The sequence below is a fragment of the Vidua macroura genome, chromosome 1 (assembly GCF_024509145.1).
Source record: "Vidua macroura isolate BioBank_ID:100142 chromosome 1, ASM2450914v1, whole genome shotgun sequence".
Classification (NCBI taxonomy): Eukaryota; Metazoa; Chordata; class Aves; order Passeriformes; family Viduidae; genus Vidua; species Vidua macroura.
Genome location: NC_071571.1, coordinates 119,635,446 through 119,657,312, shown reverse-complemented (window position 1 = coordinate 119,657,312; position 21,867 = coordinate 119,635,446). Strand labels below are relative to the sequence as shown.

The window sequence follows — 21,867 nt, the reverse complement described above, 5'->3', positions numbered from 1 at the left end:
AATCCTGCAGGCTCTGTGGTGTGAAGTGAGTGAGTTTTTCATTTGGTACTCTAGATAAAACTATACCTGCTGGTAAACTATTTTCACCAGCTCTATATATGCACTTGTTCATACTTGCTCCCCAAAGCTAATCTAATCAATGTAAATGGACTGAGTGAGTGATCTCATGGGCCAGGTTTTGGGTTGTGTTTACCTGCACAGAGCTCAGAAAATATAGAGTTAAATGCTGCTCACAAACAAGTTTTATTTTTGTTACTTGCATTTCAGCATAATCTAGACAAATAGATCCATCACAGAGGGTTTGAGTAACTCAGCAGTAACAGGAGCCACAAGAACAAACCTCCCAGATCTCACACATGCCCAACCACCACTGGGAACTCACAATTAGAGTGTTACCCCAGCTCCCCACAGGAACACCAGTATAGAGTAATTTAGGGAGATAATAGATGAAAAACCCCATGTAGCTCTTCAGTTGCGAATAAAACTACCACTGCCCAGAAGCCAGGATGTGACACCCTGTCACATCACCACTATTTGAAAGACAGCATTCTGGGGCAGCTTGAGCTCTCTTGATTTTTCCTCAGAAAATCTCTACTAGTAACTAATAATTGGTGGTGGAGACTGATGTCTGTGAGAGAGATTTTCACATGTAGCTGATGTTCATGGGAGAGATTTCACAACCAGTTTAAGACAGTTGAAGACCTTGAAGCAGCCAAAGAGGTGTGGAAAACAGAAATGTCTCTTTCTTACAGCACCATTTGCTTATGTTAGGTATTACATAAACCCCTTTGTCTCATCTGTAAAATATGGGTATCAAAGGGGGTATGGAGTTTATTTTATAAACCATCAGGAGCTGCAGGTTACCTGGTATAGGAAGTTAAGTGTGAGGTTCTGTCAGTTGAAAATGCAATCTGCCAATAACTGCCATACAGGCATAAAAGGCAGAAGAAGTGTGTTAGAAGAAGTTATCCTACCTCCCTAAGCAGCCCATCAAAGTGCTCTGCTGCAGTGATGAAATCACATGCTGCTCAGTTCCTCAGAGAGTATATTCCCCCCAAACATAGCAGGACTGCCATGAATTAGGCTCCTGGACAAAAAGATTGTCTCTTCATGAATCTGTACTACTACCACAGACTGGAGAAAGACAGGAATGGAAAGACAAAACAGGATATGAGTTTATATAGAACCACAGAACGGTTTGGGCTGGAAGAGATCTTAAAGATCTAGTTCTAAACTCCCTGCCATGGGCAGAAACATCTTTCACTAGGCTGGGTTCAGAGCCTCATCCAGCCTGACTTTGAACAACAGGGTTAGACAAAAGGTTTTGACAAAAAGTTTTTTTTTCCAAAGATGTCAGCTTTGCACAATAGAATGAAGTGAATCCCTTGCTATTACCACATCAGCCTGCATGACAGAGGTACTTGTGGGCAATTTCAGCAGAGGGGAAGGCTCAGAAGGACATGGAAATCACATGTGTATCACACAGTGGCAGTGCAGTCCTATGGCCACCAAACCCGTTCTGATGCTAAAAACAAGCAGTCTTCAACCAGTATCCATCCACCTGTTTCAACAGCTCTGAAATGGATCCAGCGTCAATATCCAGTACACATCTGTCCTCAGATGTTAGGACAGCACTAGTTTGATCAGACAAATACCCAAATGCAAAGATGCAAGGATAGAGCCTTCTACTTCAACAGGGTGACTGAAAAGTGCTCCTTCCCCAGCAGAAAGAAATATGCACACCAGAAGTCACAAGGCTCTTCTCTCATTTGTCTTGTGCTGTGGTAGCAGCATGAATCAGATGCTGAAAGAGTCCAGCATGAAGCAGAATCTGATTTAAAAGAACTGTATACACAACCACGTGGACTTTTTAAATAAAGGAAAATAATATTAAAATGTCAGTTTCCTTCCTCCCTTCCCCACTTCCCTTTCTCAGTTGACAGTCAACCAGCTGGTTAACTGCTCGGAAGGTGCATGCTCCTTCCCACATTTAACCAGTGCTCCCCGTGGGGCACTGTGCAGCCAAATGCTTCACCACCACTTTTTACTATTGAACCACAGCACACAGCCACTTCCTCAGGCTGGTGGCTGCACTCTGAGGGACAGCACCTGCAGGAGTTCAGCAGAAGCAATTGATTCACAGCAAAGCAAGATACAGTTGAGAGCTTCCTTCCATAGAACACAGCAGGAAAGGGGGGATGCTGCCTCCAGACAGACAGAATGACCATGATGGATGCTGTCTTGCTGTTATATGGTTCCTGTTGAGTGTGTGACCATGCTTTACTGTGGCTTTTCTCCTCTGATGAACACCTCATATAGAGCATAAAAGGAAAGATAAATACATGACAATTATAGAGATTATAAGAGGAAAGATAAATATATGATAATATCTGTCAGAATTTTAACCCAAACCAAATTTTCAAGCAATCTTTTCCAAACAGCTATGAAGTGTGTAGATTTTTTGTAATCAAACAATGAAAAAGCACCCCAGTCCAACAGCCTTCTTAGCAAAGCCAGATGGTAAAAAGATGATAAAGCAGAACAGAATACAGTAAGCTGACATTTTCTGCAGGGGACTTTCCCTTCCTAATTAAAAATTACCTTCATTATTTCTTAACTAGCATGACTTTTTAAAACAAAATGATGGATATTTAAATAGAAGCATAATTTGCAAAATGGTTTGAAATATTCCTTAAAACATTTTTCTACCTTTGACTGCCTCTGAAGCACAAAAAAGTCTCCAGTAATGCAAGAAATCTGCTCCAACTTTTATGCAAGTCAATGTCACTGACAGCTGAGCAAGAAAGAAACCACAGTCAGGTCCTCACTTCAAAGCACTGTTTGGTTAAAGATGAATTACGTGACCTTTTGGCAGTGTACAATGGAACAGAAGTCAAAGTTACCCAAATTCTTCCATGCTCTAAACAAGTTCAGTCCCGTATCTATGAGAAACTACCTCTGTGTTAGAATAGACCACACTTTCCAGAACATGTTTAAGCTAATAAAGTTTCATGGAAGCCTCAAAGAGAGCAGATAAGTCTTCTTCTGTTTGGGGACGTGGTGATAGTTTAGTCACTCTCTCCTGAAAGATGAAAGAAAAATTGGATTATAGATGGATACCAATAAAATTAATCAAACAGTAGGTGAACTATGTGTCTCTGTACTAACATCCTTCACAGAGAATAACAAAGTTTTGCAAAACAAGTAATCAAGTAATTAAATTGAAGCATCATCAACTGTACAGTACTTTCAAGAATATATAAACTAAAATTCCCTGTAATTAAATACACAGCAGCAAGATGAGAATGCTGTTCAGTTTCAGAGTCAAGCACAGCAAACATGAGTCTTCTCCATCGCAGATGTCAATACACTGGAGGACATTATCCTGAGAATATAGTCCATTTAAAAATTAATTTGCCAGCACTGAACGAGGAGTTAGAGTTTTAGGGACTAAGACTTTCAAAATACTACATCTCTCAAGGCCCAGGAGCTGCTGTAAATGGGGAGAATAAACAGCACCTGTAAGTCAAACTCCGAAAAAGAGACACAGCAAGGGACAGTATGAAACTGCTTAATAAACAGCCCGCACCTCAGAGTCAGAATATGAAGGAATTGCGGTTGGTCTTCATTTGGACACTGGTTCAACAGAATGTTCAGGTGCTAAAGCCCCACTGACTGAAATGAAACTCAGGTATGTGCTTTAGTGCTCTGTATTTGACAAAAAAAGCACAAAGGCAGGCGCTGCAATTCAGAAAAGCCCTGTGCTACTGAGGATGAGGAGCTGCATTAGTGTAGGTACCCAGTTACTGCAGGAACACTCAGCTGAAAGGGCCCAACATCAGTGTACTCATACTGGTTATGATTAGAACTTTCATGTTTTCAACAACCAATGATTTTAACATTTACTGAAATACCGGGGAGTGTTAGAGATATCTGCAAAGACAAAGTCCAGGCCCATGCTGGTAACACATCTTTATATGGTAACATATCTTTATATGAGGTGTGTTTTGGCAAGAAAGAGCTTCTTCTGCTGCAGCCGTTTCAACATCTCCCTTGTGGAAGATGCTGCTCTCCAGCTTTACAGTTCCCCCCTTTTTTCACATGTGGACAGTGGATATCATTTGCTGATGTCCTTGCCTGAGGCACAGAGTGGGATGCAGGGGAAGGGGCTCCCCCAGTGCCCTGCCTGGGCAGGAGGCTCAGCTGAGCCCCGCTGCGGCACCTCCCCCCAGCCCACGGGACGTGCCTGTGGGCAGGCTGGATGTGGTTACGCAGCAAGCGAGGCCACTGCACTGCAAAACCAACGTGAAACAGTGGTCTAGCGTGGTGAGAAGTCAGCTGTGGTATTCACAGCTCATAATCATGGTTAGCATGGCTTGTGAGGAGTCAGAAAAGTGCAGCTCTGTGTGCATTATTTTACCTACAGAAGGAGCTTTACTGGTGCATAAGTAGCAGTCAAATGGTACCTCTTTCCCCATGGCTGACATCAGTGCTGCTACTCACAGAGATCCAGCCAAAGAGAAGACTAAGATTCTTCTATGCAGTTTTGAAACCAAATTGAAAATTCAAACAGCACTAGGGCAGTAGTGTGTTGTTTTTTTCAGATTCATAATATGCAAAATGTAACAACACAGTGCTCAAGTATTCATAAATTCATCCTATTAGGACTGTCTGGGCCAAAGCCAGTTTTGCAGCTCTGTGCACCGAGATGTCCAGATTTATCTGTAAAATCACACTGGGTGACAGGAGACAGCCAGCCTGACAGCCTGACAGTCTGGAGCATTTCCCAGCTCTGTCGACAGAAGGCTGCAAATGTGTGCTCCTCCCGTATGCCTCGACACAGAGGCACCATCACTACCTCTGCACAAGCTTGCTGATATTTGCTGGTGCCCAGACAGCGAGGCCCTGGCTCCCTTGGTCTGACTCAGTGCATTCTGGTCTCGTGCCAAGCCCAGCAGCTCCGGACTCACCACTGGCTCGGCCCCATTGTAGCTGCCTCTGGGATGTCTGCAGGGGGTGCGTGGACAGAGAACAGCCCTTCCATAATCTCTTATTTTCAGTGCCCCCATCTCCTCTCAAACACCACTACACAGCCACCTTGAACTTTGAGACAGCATCTTCTTTGCTAGAAAAACTGCTGTCTGTGAATAAGATCAATTTCAACAGGCTCACTTAAGAAGGGAAATCAAATTCTGTTTTAACTTCAAGCATAGATGTCTGTCCCAACAGAGTTCCCACCCCAAATCCCAGCAGTCAGATTACATTTTTCCCTGCAGCCTGCACTTCACAGTATGGAATATACTTGGCAAACTTTTTAGTGCTATCACCACTGCACCACATTGTTTTCCTGATGTGAATGAACCATTGCTATATTACAAAGCAAACCTACTGCAAGAAGAAAAGCAAAAAAATTATACCAAAAAATAAATGGTATGGATTAACTTGTGGCTACTAACAGATTGTTAAGGAACACTGATACATTTGCATCATATTACATCTCATAAAAAAAAAATAAGGGCTGAGAAACTATTAGGTCATCTCATTTTACACAGTACAATGAAACACCAATGCCATAAGAAGACAGAAAAACCCTTCAACATCTTTTGGTGAAGAACCCTTCCCCAGCTAAGCAAAACTTGCATTCAATGTTTGTTTTAAAGAAACATGTTTATCAAAACATACCCTTCAAACGCCCCATAACAATGCATATGCATAACCTCATGAGTGTGCAGAGACCTTAGTTTTCTTCCTGGCTTTGCCACTGCTCTGTTGTGTGTGATCCTAAGTAGTTGCACCTTTGTGTCACTTTCTCAGGTATAAAATAGGAACATAAATATTTACTGTTAATGTAACAATTCTAAGGTGCTCTGAGATTTATGAGTTAGAAGAATTACACAGGATCTGCTGTAAAAAGTGAATAACCTTTTGGCCTAAAAAATTTTCACTTTCTCTGTAGTAAATAGTTCCCTTGCAACTTGGTGGGAACAAATATTAAGTCCATAGCATATAAATCAAACTGTCTTTTTACAGGGAAGATTCTGGATTTTGCTTTAAGAGTGGTGTGTTGCTTTTTGCAGTGTCTTTGTGGGCACTGAAACAATAAAGGGTATTACAAGTTTAATCTGTATCATCCCAGGGGACCTTATTTCAAATTCTGATGGGGGTCAATGGAACAAAAAAGCCATCTGCAAAGTAAAATGCAACTTCTCAATATGGAAAGTTTAATGCAAAGTGAGTTTGATCATTCTTACCAGATAGCACTTGGTATTAAGGCTTTACCTACAGACCACCTGCACACATAATTAAGAGAGGTAGTTATGAAAAAGCAGTATCTACTACAAAGATCACAGGCCTATGAAAAACATCCTCTTTTTAAAAACTGTAACATTAAAAAAAAACCAAACCAAACACTTAGCCCTTTTTTTCTGTATCCATGTAAAAACTGCAGCATGCACTCCATCCCGCTGAAAATAAAAACCTAAGCTGTGGAGTGAAACAAAATACAGTTGACTATCCGTAATTTTCTCAATTTAAATACTTATCATGTAGGAATAGAAATAAAACTTGCTGGAAAAGAAGCACTTCTGTTTTTTTTTCCAAAATCTGTTCTATTTTATTTGACAAGAAAAGCTGTTTTGCTCTCTGTCTTACCTGAGGCAGAGTGCCTTTGACTAACGCAGGGATGTCTGCTTTGGAATAACCAATTGCAGCTAAGCCATCATCAACATTCAGATCAAATAGGAATTTCCGGAGTGTGTCTGCCAAAATAAGCCCCGCATCTTTGATTCTGGCAGTGCGGATGTCAGCTCCTAAAATAAGACATAATGCCTTGACTGTAGGGTGGAGAGAGCAGAGGAAGCCTGTCCTGGACTTAATTTAATCATAATATCAGCTGAATACATATCCATACATAACAGCCACTGCCCCAAAAGCAGCATGAAGTAAAAAGAGGAATCAGTCCTCATTTTACAGTTGGAATAGTTTGTGAAAGGTGAAATAAAACAAGATCAGAAGCATGTTAACTGCTGCCAAAAAGACTAACTGCCACATGAGGTTAACTTCCTTTCCCTCTGTGCTTACAGGGAGAAGCACTTTCCAGTCTGACTAACTGCTGGGAGGAAAGCAGCTAATGCATGAACATCAGTGGTATTTATTTGTATGGACAGTGTGCCAAATGCTAACTTCATTTTAAGGCCTTGAGTTTGCTGACATCTAGAGGACTGTTCCGTTCAATTACACATTCACAGAGAGGACTACAGCATGTAGGCTGAAAAAGGCAGGAGACAGCAGGGCAGTGTTCAGTGGGTTGAGTAAATTCTAAATTTATTGCTGTTTGAATATGTGCTGACTTGTGTAGGGTACTGTAGAACTGAAGAGAAGGAACTGCTCTCTTTGAAACATCTACTGAACAGTAATGAAAACACCAATACAAAACGAAAGATTACAAATATTTCTTATAGAATAGCTTGTGTTCCCTTCTTCAATGAATGTTCAAGACTTACTTAAAAGTAATAATAAAAGTATGTCCAAACAGGAGACCCAAGTTCCTCCATATGATTTCTTTCAAAGTAACCCAAGCTAAATTGGTTCTCTGTGTAACCTCAGTGATGTTACACCAGAACTATGTTAGGTCCAAGTGCCATACTGAGAGATGAGTAAGAGCAATACATAGCTACAGGAAAAATATCTTCTGTGATCCTCACGCAGCTCAGTGTAACATTCAAAGGGAGTTAAGTGAACAGGAGACCTACAAGTTCACTTGAAGAGCTCAGACCTTCAGGTAGTAAGGTTGGCAGTAATGTAGCAAATGTCTAGGAAAAACTGATAAATAAGATATGAGAGAATCTTGCATGAAGTCTTGTGCTATTGGGGTTTATGCCATGAAGTCTGAGTTTATCCTGGATTTTGCTGTGGAGGGGTAACTAGGACATAAACCCACTATCATCAGATAGTAAAGTAAAAGGGAAAGGGAGGAGGATAAAATATGACAGTAAATGTGATTGGCAGTTTTAAAATATTGCTATAGCTCTAGTACTTTCTTTTTGCTCAACCTAAAAGATACATCAGTCTTTGATTGCACTTAGAAAGCCTCTGGCCACATGCACACCTATTTCAACTGTTTAAGAATCCATCCAGGGAGGTATTAAGCTTTTCTGGCTGTACCCAAATTCACAGCTGTACATACACACAGCATAACTATTTAGTAATCTGCTTCATGTCATAAAATACCTTCTTAGTCATTGCATTTGGCAACATGACAGATTTGAATCAGCTACTGTAGTCAGTTGGACTCTGGAGTGGACTCAGAAGTAAACACCCCAGATGGGAATTAATAAATTCAATTCCACGTGACATGTTTTCAGCCCTTTCCAGCAAGGCACACAATGACGTAGTTAAAATTTCTACTGAGAAAATTAACAGAACTTTTAGAGACAGAATTTATGGCAGAAGTTAATACCACAAAACCTAAAGGAACTGCTTTTCAGTCACTTGTTTTAAAATCAAGAGCCAGAGCTGAAATTTTCTGATATGCTGTGCTGACCAGTTATCCAGACACATTTTGTTCAACTAATTTTAGTTGTGCATTATTGCTGTAGGAACACAGATGTTTATTAGCTCAGTATGTGATTCCAGCTAGGTTTGTGTTTTGGTTTTGACCATAGGCAGGACAGCATACTTTAGAGGAAGCCTGAGCAGCCTCACAGACCGTTTATGAAATAAACAGAACTTTCACCCAATGTAGTTTTTCTGACCATGTTGTTTTACACCCTCTATAAAATACTGTGGTATTTTCATTGTCTATATAAAAGCCCCATTCTTCTTGAGATTCACAATGCTTTGAGATTACTTATACAAGCAAGTCATACGTGTGACTGGACTGCTGTGACTTGCCTACAGAGGGTTGACCATACAAGGGACTGAACACAAATTTTCCAAATACCAGGAGAGTTGACCTAACCACTTTTTCTCCACTCCCTGCATTGCTGTGCACGTGGCTGTGACTGCTCCTTAGCCAGCATGGGTATTGGCAGCAGTGTAGCCAGGACACAAAACTTAGTGCAGGCAAAACCCCTGACCTTAGACAAATAAATTAGCTCAGTGCAGAGCCATGCTGTCACAGCTAGACTGCTAACAGCTCTGAGACTACATCACTGGAATCTGGTTTATTACATACAGTCATGCTGGAGGTACAATAAAGAGCTATCCTTTCTCTTAGGACACCCTTTGGTGATGGGCTGCACAAATAACAAGGCACTGTAGGACAAAATAACCTTTAAATGAGCTGTCAGCTTGCAGCATTCACTTTTATTCTGCTAAAAAGCTGAAAAGGCCATTTTGTTCATTAATCTCTTTTTAGCCATTACATATCTGTCCACAGAAGAGCTACTCCAGGAAAATCTTTCCCTTGGCATCAGCCACTGAGAAATTCCAACTCCTACAAACAAGCTTAGGCCTACATTAGAAAGACCAAAACCCACAGCTGTGTGCCACGGAAAAAAGAGCAGGAGTGATTCAGAATATCACTGTTCTACTTCACTGCCACAGCAGGGAATTTGTTAGGGAAAATACTTCCTTTTAGCTAACAAATGCCCCTGAGTACTGGTTCACTTTATGGTAACTAGTCTTCATAAAGTGACAAGAGTTGTGCCAATCACAGCTACTCTTGTTTGATTTACAATAGACCTCCAGTTAATTTCAGTTGTCCACTTTTCTAGCCAAGAATCAGATTTCTCCAGCTTGCTCCTCTAATCACATAATTCAATATCAAAATTCAGCATTATTCTATCTAATTTGCATGACATCTAATTCCAGAATCTTGTTTTCTAAACTTAACCCCCTCCCGACAACCAATGACAATTGCTTGTACACAATTTTTTTCAATCCTAGAATGTCATTTTGGACAGAATTCCATTTGTACACGAAAAATGTACCCACAGAGATTCCTACCTAGAATCTCTGCAGCTTCTAAATGCCGTTCAGGATGTATCTGTGCTGTGAAAGCAAACACTGCTGGGGATGTCAGCACCACAGAAAGGCCATGCGGCTGGGGAAAAAAAAAAAAGAAAAAAAACCAAAATACATCAACAAGACATGTACTTTTAACTTCAATGGACTTTAATGCTCATTAATGACAGAAAACAGATATTTGAAATGTGTAATAAAACCCCAAAAAGAAACAAGTTTTACCACTAAAGAGTGATCCACATTATAATCCTTTGGTTTGTAAGTTTTCACCAAACCAGAAATAGGGTAAGACATTCCATGGCTGGAACAGAGAGCAGAGAGAGAGTGGTTAGGGCAGCTCTCCCAGTATTTGGAAAATTTGTGTTCAGTCCCTTCTGTGGTCAGTTTTCAGTATGCAAGTCTTTTCAGTACAGATACTCAGAAGGTATTGACAGGTATGGTGTGGATATTAGGTACAGACAACCCTCATCCCTCTGCACCTCAGGGACCTAGCTGGAAAAAACAGTGCCTCCTTACTTTGTGAGTGTGAAGTTATATTGCTTCACTGACTGAACTGAAAGATGTTCAGTTCCTACAGTAATGTAAATATGCCAAAAATATCATAGTCTGCATACCTATGTGTTCACACTTTCTGAGAAAAAGAAACTTTAATTTTAAGATATAATTAAAAGAGTAGACTTGCTCAAAGAAAAGGAATGAAAGGAAGGTCTCTGAAGAGAATGACTGCTAATAACTTCTGCACACAATTCACTTTTAGGCATTGCTTCTTTGAGATTTTCATCCAAATGAAACTATATTGCCTTGCAATATTAATTACAGCTCATTTCAGACTGCTGATTGCCTATCACACAGACAAACACAGATAATTGCATCAGTTCAGGAGAAACTCAAGATTACATCATTGCTGTCTCACTGCGGAGCAGCTGGCATGGAATCTAACATCTAAAATGTCACTGACTTTCTTTACTCTTGTTTTTACTACCAAGGAAGGTAAAGAAGGCTGTGTTTTGTAATTTTCACGTGACAGGTTTTGAGTATCACAACCCAAGAACACACAATCCTTATACACATGACAAGAGCCCATCAGTTTGTCACAACACACAGATCCTTCAGCATCACAGGCCAGGCCACAATCGCTTACTCTACTTTCAGCAACAAGGGCAGCAACATCTTTGACAATCTGAAACAAACACTAGCTATAAGCTGACCTCAGATGGGGTTACTATTTCTCTGTACTCACCAGAGATGAACACCAGCATTGCCAAAGCCAATACCAGCAAAAGCACTTGCCAGGTGCATGTTGGCTCTTGCTTCACGGTCTTCAGGGTTTCTGATGGCTCTGTGCACCATGGAGGCAAATGGTACCAATGAATTCACAAACAGATTGGTGATTCAGGAGGGAAAAAGGAGAGAGGGCTTCTTTATGGACAGATATACAAAAAATCTAAAAGATAAGCTGACATAAAAATGGTGGAAATGGAATCAAGTCACGCTTCAGTAAAAGAACAACCCCGCATCTGGATCACTTAAGTGTAACATACTGTTTCAGTGAAGGGCAAGCTTCCTTCCACTTTTCCAAAAAACCCAAATAAATAGAGTGAATTTAACCATATTCAATTCAGTGGTGAATTAGAAAATTCTAGTTAGAATCTTTGGTAATTCTGTGTATGGCTCCAGGATCACTCCAGCCTTCTCACCATCTCATTAGGTGGTGCTCTAGACCCCACTACCTGTGTGGGAAGAAGACAGGATTCCCTGCCTTCCTATGCCTCAAGGTCCTTGTGTAGTTTGACAGTCTCATGAATAGATTCCAAAGGAACAAAAACCAACTATTTTGACTCACTAGGTACTGTGAAAAGATTTTTCAAAAAAACCCCACATTGATCTTTAGTAGAAGTGCACATGGTATGCAAAAGCTGTAAACAGGCTAAAACTTTATTGACAGGGATCAACACCAACTCCCAGCTAAGGCAATACCTATTCTAAACTGAAGGTCTTCTAAGAATGAGCAGGTTTGACATAAATGTATTCACACTTTTGCACATTCGTAAGTGCATGTTATTACCTTCTTGATGGATGTGAAACTATCTTAATTTACACTGAAGGCCACAGAAGTAAAATTAGCAGTATTTTATTCAGTTTGTTACATATACCCCTTATACTGTCATAGAAAGGAGGCTCTTGAAAAAAATATGTAAATGCTGCTCCCATATTAACTGAAAAGCTTGAAATACCTTTAACTGAGGACTTCTAAAATAGATTTACAGAGGCATTAAAAAGCTACCTCCTCAAGACAAACTAGTAATCCCAATTTTACTTTGAATTTTATCTGAAAAATATTTTGCTTCATTTAAGAAAAATCCAGGGTAGAAAACAAAAGCTTAATGTTGCAGCTTGCCTCATTCCAGCCTAACGTTGACATTCTTGCAGGCACCCCTTTTGGGGCACTGTGGACTGAACACAGGGCGGGGGCGATGGCTGTTAAGTGTGTCACCTTTTCAGATACTTAGCGACAACGCGCAGAGCGTGCAGAGCCCAGACGTCGCTGACGGGGTTGCTGCCTTGGTAGGCTGGGCGGTTGATGGGATTGGAGGGGCAGGGACGGCGCTGGTTGTAAGGGAGAGCAGTGTACGACTCCAGGGCATGGCTAACAGAAAGATGGAGAAATCAATTATTTAAGGGGTAGAGCTCCCTTTTACTGCCCTGCTGTCCTTTGAATGCACGTTCTTATTTATTTCTGGTGTCCAACAGTTGCTGAAATAAGAAATACAATCCCATGGACAGTGGAAGAATGCTGGGCCAGCACCTCCAGAGCACTTCCTCTCCAACAAACACACTGAAGTCAATCTAAACACAGTCAGTGCCTTTCTATCAGCTCACACCATGCTAAAAGCCTGGCTGGATGCACCAACACCTGCAGTGTTTTTCACTGGAGAGGGCTGCACATGTGCAATGAGTGCATTTCCTTTCTGTAGGACAGGAACCATAAGAGACTCTAGCACTGGAAACTCCATAGTTTCCAGTATCATATCATAAATATCATATGGGTATGATATTTAAGCTAAGTGGAACTGCCAATAGTCTCACCTCCCAGATACTCATGAATCTGGCCACATAAAGAAGAGGCATTGCCTACATGGCTCTATTAAGATGAACAAAACTACAGACAAACCATTTTTATTGATGAACAAATGCCTTTTTTTCCATTAGAGACATTGCCAGGGTCCTTCACCACGCTTGAGAAGTCACAGCTTTATTACGTATCGATTACTTTAATACACATAGCACCCAGAAGCAAAGTAAGCTCTGGCTCTCCAAATAGAAATGTCAATGCATTTTGTGCAGTTAAGCTGTTGGTTTAAGATGAATAAAATTTTGTGCCAAGTGAAAAGCAAACTGTGAGATTGGTTCCAAGATGACCATAGCTGGGTGAAGACCTGCTAGTATCTCACAGGCTTTTATGAATTTTTATTGACACATCATGGCTTTTGTTGGAAAATTCTTATTCTCTATTCCCTGCCATGTTTGTGATTAATGAAAAATGCTATTACAATTGTGATTAATCATCTATCTCCATGATCCCTTAAAAAGGGACACTTGGACTCTCTTCCCTGACAACAGCTATTCTGGAAGTAAAGATTTTCTCTAGTACACTGCAAAAACATTTAAATTTCTGCAAATGCAGGATTTGTTTCCATACGTTCTGAGGGAGGCAGTGAAACTAAGGAAGAGGAAAGTCTGACAGAGCTCAGCTAAACAAGAACAGCAAACAGAAAAAAAGATCATCTCTTGTGCTCTCAAATGTATTTTTTCTACAATCATCATAATAAAAATACAAAATTTAAATAAATTCAAGTAGCAGCCTATGCAGAAAACTCACCAAAGCACATCAAAGCCACTGTTGGCCACTATTCGTTCAGGCATAGACAGTGTGTGTAAAGGATCAATGATGCCTAACGTTGGCTTAATGGCTCTTGAAGCAATACCTGCAATGTGCAAAGGGATCAAAATCAGTTAAAGATGTTTTGCAACAAAATAGGATAAGATAAGCTTAATATTCAAAACATGACAATAAGGAGGGAAAAAATATTTGAAACTATGAACATGAAAGCACAGAGAGAGAAGGGAGGGTAGAGAGTAATGTAAAACTGATGATAAAGTCTCTCTAAAAGAGTTACATGATTTGAGACTTTTGCCTCAACTGGATTATACCAGACAATGTTCTCTCTCTGTTTGCAACCCTCCCTGAGCAGCCTTGCAAAATGTCTGTGGCATCTGCAGTATTCTTAGATTTGTATCTTCTGTGGACAGTCAGAAGGCAAAACTGGTTTTGTACCTGCAATTGTTATTGTATTGTTGTATTGTTACTGTATTATTGTATTGTTGTATTGTTACTGTCTTCAGCATCTGTAATAACTATGTCCTTGTATTTCGGTTAAGGGTGCAAAGATGCAGCTCTGAGACAGACAGACAGACAGACCGACAATGTATGGACTGGAAAACTCTTGAGCTATTGTCAAACCTCCTTAGCACACCCACCTGGGTCCCAAATTCTGCAGACTGTGTGGCATATAAAATCCATATGTTTAGAAGCAAAACCTTAAACAGCTATGAAACTCAAGATGACATTTTAGCTGTAATCTTTATTTGCCAGGGATGAAAAGGCCAAAGGAAGACAGTGTCCCTCACTTGCACAGCATCCCAGGCCTGAGGTTTCCAAAGTCAGGAAAAGGAACATTTGGTTGCAATTACACAACAAAGAAACAGAAGTCTTAAAAGTAGAAAGAAAAATACAGAGGAAATAAGGAACAGTTGGTTCACCCTGAATATAAGTAGAAATTTCCTTTGCAATTAACATTTTCTGCCATTTAAGGACTTGAAAGATTTTAGTTTCCTGTTTTGCCTTCAAACTATAATCCACTGTATTACATAGGTATTTCATTATGTTAATATGATATAAATTTAATTAAAGGAGGAAACCTTTAAGCTTTTAAAATTTGCCTGTGGCTGTTGAATCAAACATAATGACACCTGAAATGACATGCAGTATCCTTTCCTTTCAAGGCAGGGAAATAACAAAGACAGTGGAAAAGCAATTGTCTTGAATAACACACAAAACCCCCCACAAAACAAACAAAAACCCCAAAACAAAGCACCAAAATCCTCACCGGTTTTAACTTTTAGCTCTTTGAAGTCAAAAATGGCAACACCAGTGGTTTCACTTCCAGTGCCAGATGTTGTAGGAACTTAAAAGGAAGAATGGGAATAACAACAAATAATAATATATAATACTGCAATTTAAATAATAAAACCACAATAGTAACACCACCCAAAACACAGCGCCCAGGAAATCTTGGAGGTATTCCTGATCCAAAGCCAACAGATCAAAGGGAAACTGCTACTTTGATCTCTTTCCTCAGTAAAGGAGTCTAGCTGAGCTAAACAAGACAAAGAAATGATAAAACCTCTTATTTTACCTTCACTGAATTAAACAGCAAAATGACTGCTGAATACAGCTAGAGGAGAAGTTAGCCCAAAGGAAGCTGAAATCAGTCACAGTAAACTGATTTCAGCAGAAATATCAGAGAGTGTAGAGTGACTCACCTTCCCCTTGCCCCAACACTCCACACGCTCCCCTCATGCTTTACCTGCAATAAGTGGCTTGAGGGGTACAGTGACCGGCTTCCCTTTCCCAATAGGAGCATTGACATAATCCAGGAATTCTGATGAAGGGCTGGCTGCATACAGATTGGCAGCTTTACAGGTGTCCATTACAGACCCACCTCCAACAGCAACATAGGCATCAAACTCTCCCTTTTTAGCAAATTGAATGGCATCCAGGAAACTTAGGACACAAGAAAGATTTTCCAATTAGTCAGGATAAAACCAGTACACAGGGAAACAATTAAGACCAGCATGCAGGCCACAAGGAGGTGTTTAAAAAAGCCATATGGAATCCTGTAAAGGCCCAGGCAGTACTTGGAGAAATGCACTGTCAGAAGCAAATTGTACCTTTGGTCTGTTGGCTCCACACGGACATTATCATACATTTGGAAGTTTATACCATATTTCGCCAAGGAATTCAACACTGCATTTACAGGAGGGAGTTTGGAGAGGTTTTTATCTGTCATCAAACAAACTCTTCTAGCACCAAGATTCTGCAGGTCCTACAATAACGAATCGAAAAGCCAAACAACTGGTATAAAATCATACACTTCACTATTTAAACACTAATCCAAATCAACTGAACCATTTGATAATAATAAACACCTGACTTAAAAATAGTTGGTTATTGCAAAGCTTTTAAAACCGTATCAGCTGAAGAAAAAGAGCATTAACCACAAAGATGTAGAATACAGAAGGCAGAATAAAATTTAAAGCTGCCAAATTTATATAGTTGAAGTCTTATGACAGAAGAAAACAAAAGATGTTGAACGACATGGAACCACTTTAAACAATGGTAAAATATGAAACATTTCTTAAAATATTTTTTCTTAATTCCTGTGAGAGTAAAGAAGGCCTTTTCACAGATTATCTCCATTAACTGCCTACCAAAGCACAGCATTAAAATATTGAAAAATTAATGAAAAAAGACAGTGATAAAAGCACACTGGAACAATGTACTCAGGTGCACCATCTCACACTGCTGAAACAAAAATTCTACACTTACACAGGGCAAGCTGAGAGTTGAATGAATATCTAGCTAATTTAATAGAAAGTCTCTGATAGAGTTAATGAGAGCTAGAAAGATGAAAGCAATCTTGAGAAAATCCTGGTGAGTCAGCAGGATTCAAAATTTCTGAATTAAATTCCCTGTCAGAGAAAAACATTGTTGCATACTTGCAGCAAAGTATCAATGACCCAATTATCCCGTGAGCTGCATTTCATATACCACAGCACCACTGATGCACCACACATCTGTTCTTCAACCAACAGTGTGCTCCGACCTTTTTGCACTGATACATTGGACCACACAATATATCAGCTTTCCTTTATTAAGTGGATTGATAGCACTGGCAGCCCTTCAGAAAATAACTTTTTCCCAGTGATGGACTTACACCATAGCAGCTTACCATGCCAATCTCTTTCGTAACTCCTTCTCCATAGCGGATGTTTGAAATGGCCATCTATAAAAAAAAAAGAACATTTTTTTCCTCATCAAAAATGGCATCTGGCCTTACTCATTCGAAGTGAAATATAAATATTTGATAATATAAATATTTGATAATGTAAATATTTGTTAAACGCCACATTTGTCAAGCAGTATTGTTTGCACGACTTTTAAATGAAACATATTTTATTATTAAATCTACCTCAAATGCATAGTCTGTATTCCCCAAGGTGGGCTGTTCAGGAACTGGAATAGAAATAAAACAGTAGAATTAGGAAACAGTAAGTTATTTCAATCTGTTTCTCAGCTCTAGAGTTGACAGATTCCCTTGCTTTTAGAATCACTAACATATTTCCACAGGTCATCTCAGCTTGTCTGGGTAACAGTTACCCATTTCATCCTTTGCTGTTCATGAGATTAAATGATCCTAATACTTGATCTGTCTCATACAATTCAACAAAACAAGTGAGTTTTTCAAGTTCTTTCAAGAATTAAGTATTTTTTATAAAAACGGAATAAATTGGCAGGAAGGTTGCATGAGAGTTTGTTTGCAGTCTACAAAGACCAGAACAGCCCATAAAAAAAGTAGATCTGAGTATGTGTAGAGCACTCAGGCTGCTCCATACAAGCTGAGAGGGGCTAGAAATGCATAGGGGCTACATGATAACCTTCAGAACAACGTTTAAGACAAATTCATGAGATATCCTCTTCATGCACCTGGATAGAGAACACCTCATGTATGCATGGGAGCAATACTAACAGGTGTTTACACTTTTTACTTCTGCCTAGTCCTGAACTTGCAGGTGAAACTGAATTATTTGCTAAAAAATTACTGTATGCACTGCTAATAATAAATAAGAATCAGTGTGTTACTGTTAACTTTAATTAGAAGATATTTTTAAGGACAGTATTTCAGTCATAGCTTCTCTCTGCCATGCCATTTTTGCATGAATTATCACAAAACTCAATTTTTGGCATATTTGGATTTTGCCATAGAGTGAAGCAAACTGCATCAACTGAAATTGCCCATTCTTCTCCAAGAAAACACCAGGCGAAGCATTCTGCTCTTCCTGCTGGAGTCATGCCTTACGTCTGCTCTATTAATTGAAAACACACAATTTGGATTCCGATCCAATGAGTGAAGCCATGAAAATGAGGCTTACAGACACGCTGGGGTGCACTGAAGCACTGACCCACAACAGTAACAGATAGATGTATTAAAACCCTTTATGTACTTTCTATTCAAGCCCAGGCCAGCTGCTATCAGCTCTTTCATTGCCACCTCTTGCCAGGCTGTACATGTTTGACCTCTCCTGGAGCTGGAGTCTGCTGTACTTTCAGTCATTAATTTGACATGCTAAGGACATGTCCAAACCATTTACTCTCTTGCTTTCTGATGGTATAATAGACACCCTGCTGTTACTTAACTTTCAGGGCAAATTTTACTGAGTTCAAAAATTGCACTATTTCCTTGAACACTGCAAAGAAACATAAAGAAGTTTGGTGGTTTTTTTTCAGCTATAGTCACTGTTCAATCGATTCCTACTATTTAGAGATGTACTGAACTGATATCATCTTGCTACGCTATAGACTTTATTGCTGCCCAAAACTTTCAGACAGGGTTCTTAACTCAGACTTCAGTTTAGCAAGAGCTTAGTTTGAATTGACTGAGTAGGTCATCAAGCAGACAAGCAAAAGAATGAAATTCTATTTCTGAGCTGCACTATTGTCTTGCTGTATGAATAGTCTTGGGCAAAACAAGTATCTGAACATATAAATAGCTTTTCCATATGTAAAATGACAATGTCAATTCTTTAAGAAGTGTTCTAAGCATGTGAAACCATGCTACTTACACATTACTGAAATTATGACCCAAACCACTACCAACAATCTGGAGACTGAGAGATAGTTATTCTTCTAGCCTCCTTACAGTCCATGCGAACAGAAACTCCTCCTATGGTGACTTGGGTAAGTCAGCGCAGCTCCCCTGCTCACAGTCCACAGTCCTGGCCTAAGTGAGCAGCGTTCTTGGGACTGACTGTATGGAGATTTTGTTCCCCAGGCCAACACACACCTTTGTGAAAGGCTACTTTTTATCCATACAGCTTCCTGTTTCTTTTCTGATGCAAGCTGTGTGTATCCAAAAGCAGATCTAAAGTTGAGATGGTGCAGTGATGACAGATAGAGCGAAGTTCAGATCAACTGGCCCCACGGTAAGGGGAGGGAGGGGACAGGAGGCAATAACTGTGGTTTATGTGGGAGCAGTGACTCCAACAATAACCACTACCATTGTACAGCTGCAAAGTAACAGGCTGTTTACCTTCTCCTTTAGATTGTTCCTTCCCACCTGTTACCTGCGCCCTCTGTCCAGGTTGTGTGGATACATACAGCCCTCTGCAGGGCCATGGCCTGCAGAATTATTTTGGAGAAACAAATTAAGTCTTACCTTGGGAATAAGTGTGGCCATGGCTCGGGCACCGACAACTAGTTAAAATGTTAAAAAAAAAGAGGTATGGTTAAAAGGGGAAAACTAAAGCAGAAAACGAAAGCTTTACGTCCTAAGTCTCCTGTAAGCACCCATTCCAAAGGCCTGCAGCTGAGCCCGGCGGTGTGCAGCGGACACGGGAGGGTTCGCATGGGCGGAGCGGCCGCCGCTTTTCGCTTCCCAGCCGCGGCCCCGGCCCGCGCCGGCCCCGGCAGGGACCCGGGAGCGACCCCCGCACTCACGCTGCCCGCTCCAGCTGCCGCAGCAGGCGGGACACCCGCGCCCGCCCCGCCGCCATCGCCCGGATCTTGGACGGCCGGGGACGGGGCCCGGGACGGGGACGGGCCGGGCCGGCGGCAGCGCCTCCTCCCGGGACAGCGCCGCTGCCCGGCCCCGCACACGGGCGTCCCAAACAGGCACTCGCACGGGTCAGGCGAGAAGTGTCCGCACTCAGCACCCCGCGGTCCCCGTTGTCAAAACCTAACTCACGCCTGTTTTAAGGCAAATAAAATCTGGTTGCTAAAACAGACAGCACAGAATACCAGTGAAGAGCGACTAAAATCTAATTAGGACTGAGTGTCTGTTGTATATTTGTCACGGAAAAATACTGAAAGTAATGGAATTGTAAAATGAAACTAATAAAAAAAACCCCCACGGTCCTGAATTTAAGCGAAATACTTTTCCAACTCTTCAGTTGTGCCCAGTGACAGGACAAGGAGGAATGGTCATAAACTAAAACACAAGAAGCTTCACCTTAGCATGACGAATTTCTTCACACTGAGGGTGGCAGAGCACTGGAACAGGCTGCCCAGGGAGGTCGTGGAGTCTCCCTCTCTGGGGACGTTCAAAACCTACCTGGAAAAACTCCTGTGTCACCTGCTCTAGGCAACCCTGCCTTGGCAGGGGCCTTGGAGAAGATGATCTCCAGAGGTCCCTTCCAACCATGACAATTCTGCAATTCTATGAAATCACGGTAAATTACAGTGCAGGATGGAACAAAATTTTATAACCAAATTTTTAAGCTGTAAGCTATGCTGCTTAGCTGCCAGCAGAGTAGAATACCAGTATTGAGCAAAGGAAACATTGGATTCTGACAAAAAAAGCATAATTTTTCTAATGTAACAGATATAAGTATTTTACCTTTGAATACTCTTTATGTCTTACTATATGGTCTTTAAGGCCCCTTCCAACCCATACCATTCAATGATTCTATGAGCAGACCAGATGAGCCTAAAACTCATGATTTTGCAGGTGCTGAGCTTGGGAAAGCTGGCTAGTGGCCTGCTCAGGCCCCTACCTGAAGCTGCAAAACCTTTATCCATTTGTGAGAGCCAGAAGGTGGCAACACCATAGGAGCACCTGCACCTCTGCTCAGGTGACCACTTTGCTGCTGGAGATGAACACACTTCATGGGATTTTGGTGGAGAAAATTGACCAGTAGCCTTGTGAGGAGCACAGAATTCTCATCAGTCATGTATATGTATGGAAAAGAGCCCTTCTCTCTGGCTGAGCATGTACAAGGTGTGTCCTATGGAAATGCCTGGAAGATCTGAGGTCTGGAATGTCTCTCTGTAACAACCTTTTCCATCTGTCCATGTTTGTTGCCCCTAGTTTGCCTTGATACTTACACTGAAGGGTTGACAACAGAGGGTTGTGCCCACAAGACCATTCCTGCCACTGACAAGTCCAAAGCAGCCTGCAGTGCTGCAGACAGCTCAGCACACGGGCAAGAAGCACTAGAGAGGCAAAGAACATACCTTATGCAAGGCCCACAGGCTGGGCAGTGGTCAGTCCATCAGTGCCATCCAGGCTCCAAGGTGTACAAACCCCTCCTGCCCTCAGCACTCCCCTATACAAAGGTTTTGCTTTGTGATACTTTTTACTGAAGCTGCCATCCTAACTGAAGTGCTACAGAACAAGAAGAAAACTGCTTAAGTCACCCAGCTTTTCCAAAAACTCACTTGTAGTGAGGCATTACAGTATCATTAACCACTAAAACCCTCAAAGTTTGAAAACCTAATTTAATTGAGATTACTTTTTTTTTACTAACTTTCTTACCAGGAAACAGCATCTTCCCTGTAGCTAAGCCACACATTGAGACAGCACAATTTTTTTTTCTATTTCAAGTGTATATGTGACATTACAAAGTTCAAGAGTAATGGGAAGAAGTCTCAGACAATTTCTACTACCTGCTCTCAAACTGCTAGGTAAACACTAAGAATATTTCTATAAAATGATGGATTACTGTTACTACAGGGAGAAATTTAGGTTTTAACCTGTACAATACAAACATTTTTCTGCTGAA

At 40.9% G+C, this 21,867-nt stretch overlaps 1 protein-coding gene across 3 annotated transcripts; it reads right to left on the bottom strand.

The window, feature by feature from the left end:
* Positions 1-224: 224 nt before the first annotated feature.
* Positions 225-19,889, bottom strand: ADHFE1 (alcohol dehydrogenase iron containing 1). 3 transcript variants are annotated; one of them, XR_008436466.1, is made up of 15 exons: positions 19,805-19,889; positions 19,524-19,561; positions 17,280-17,323; positions 17,040-17,093; positions 15,979-16,133; positions 15,615-15,811; positions 15,135-15,212; positions 13,847-13,952; positions 12,461-12,613; positions 11,207-11,305; positions 10,189-10,267; positions 9,949-10,045; positions 6,652-6,809; positions 2,710-3,082; positions 225-2,310 (listed from the first exon to the last, which is right to left on the bottom strand). XR_008436466.1 is itself a non-coding variant. In XM_053974255.1 (15 exons), the coding sequence occupies exons 1-14, from the start codon at positions 19,858-19,860 to the stop codon at positions 2,999-3,001; spliced, it is 1,398 nt and encodes a 465-aa protein (XP_053830230.1). In that variant the 5' UTR covers positions 19,861-19,889; the 3' UTR covers positions 225-2,310; positions 2,957-2,998. The 3 variants fall into 3 exon arrangements, 2 of the variants coding, with proteins under 2 accessions (XP_053830230.1, XP_053830218.1); XM_053974255.1 differs by having other exon boundaries at positions 2,957-3,082; XM_053974243.1 differs by having other exon boundaries at positions 225-3,082.
* Between the last annotated feature and the right edge of the window lie 1,978 nt (positions 19,890-21,867).

Coding starts and splice junctions, on each gene's coding strand:
- ADHFE1 (XM_053974243.1), bottom strand. CDS start 19,860: ATGGCGGCGGGGCGGGCGCGGGTGTCCCGCCTGCTGCGGCAGCTGGAG. Junction 17,094..17,279: donor ATACAGACTATGCATTTGAG/GTAGATTTAATA, acceptor TTTTTTTTATAG/ATGGCCATTTCAAACATCCG. Junction 16,134..17,039: donor TTACGAAAGAGATTGGCATG/GTAAGCTGCTAT, acceptor TCGTTATTGTAG/GACCTGCAGAATCTTGGTGC.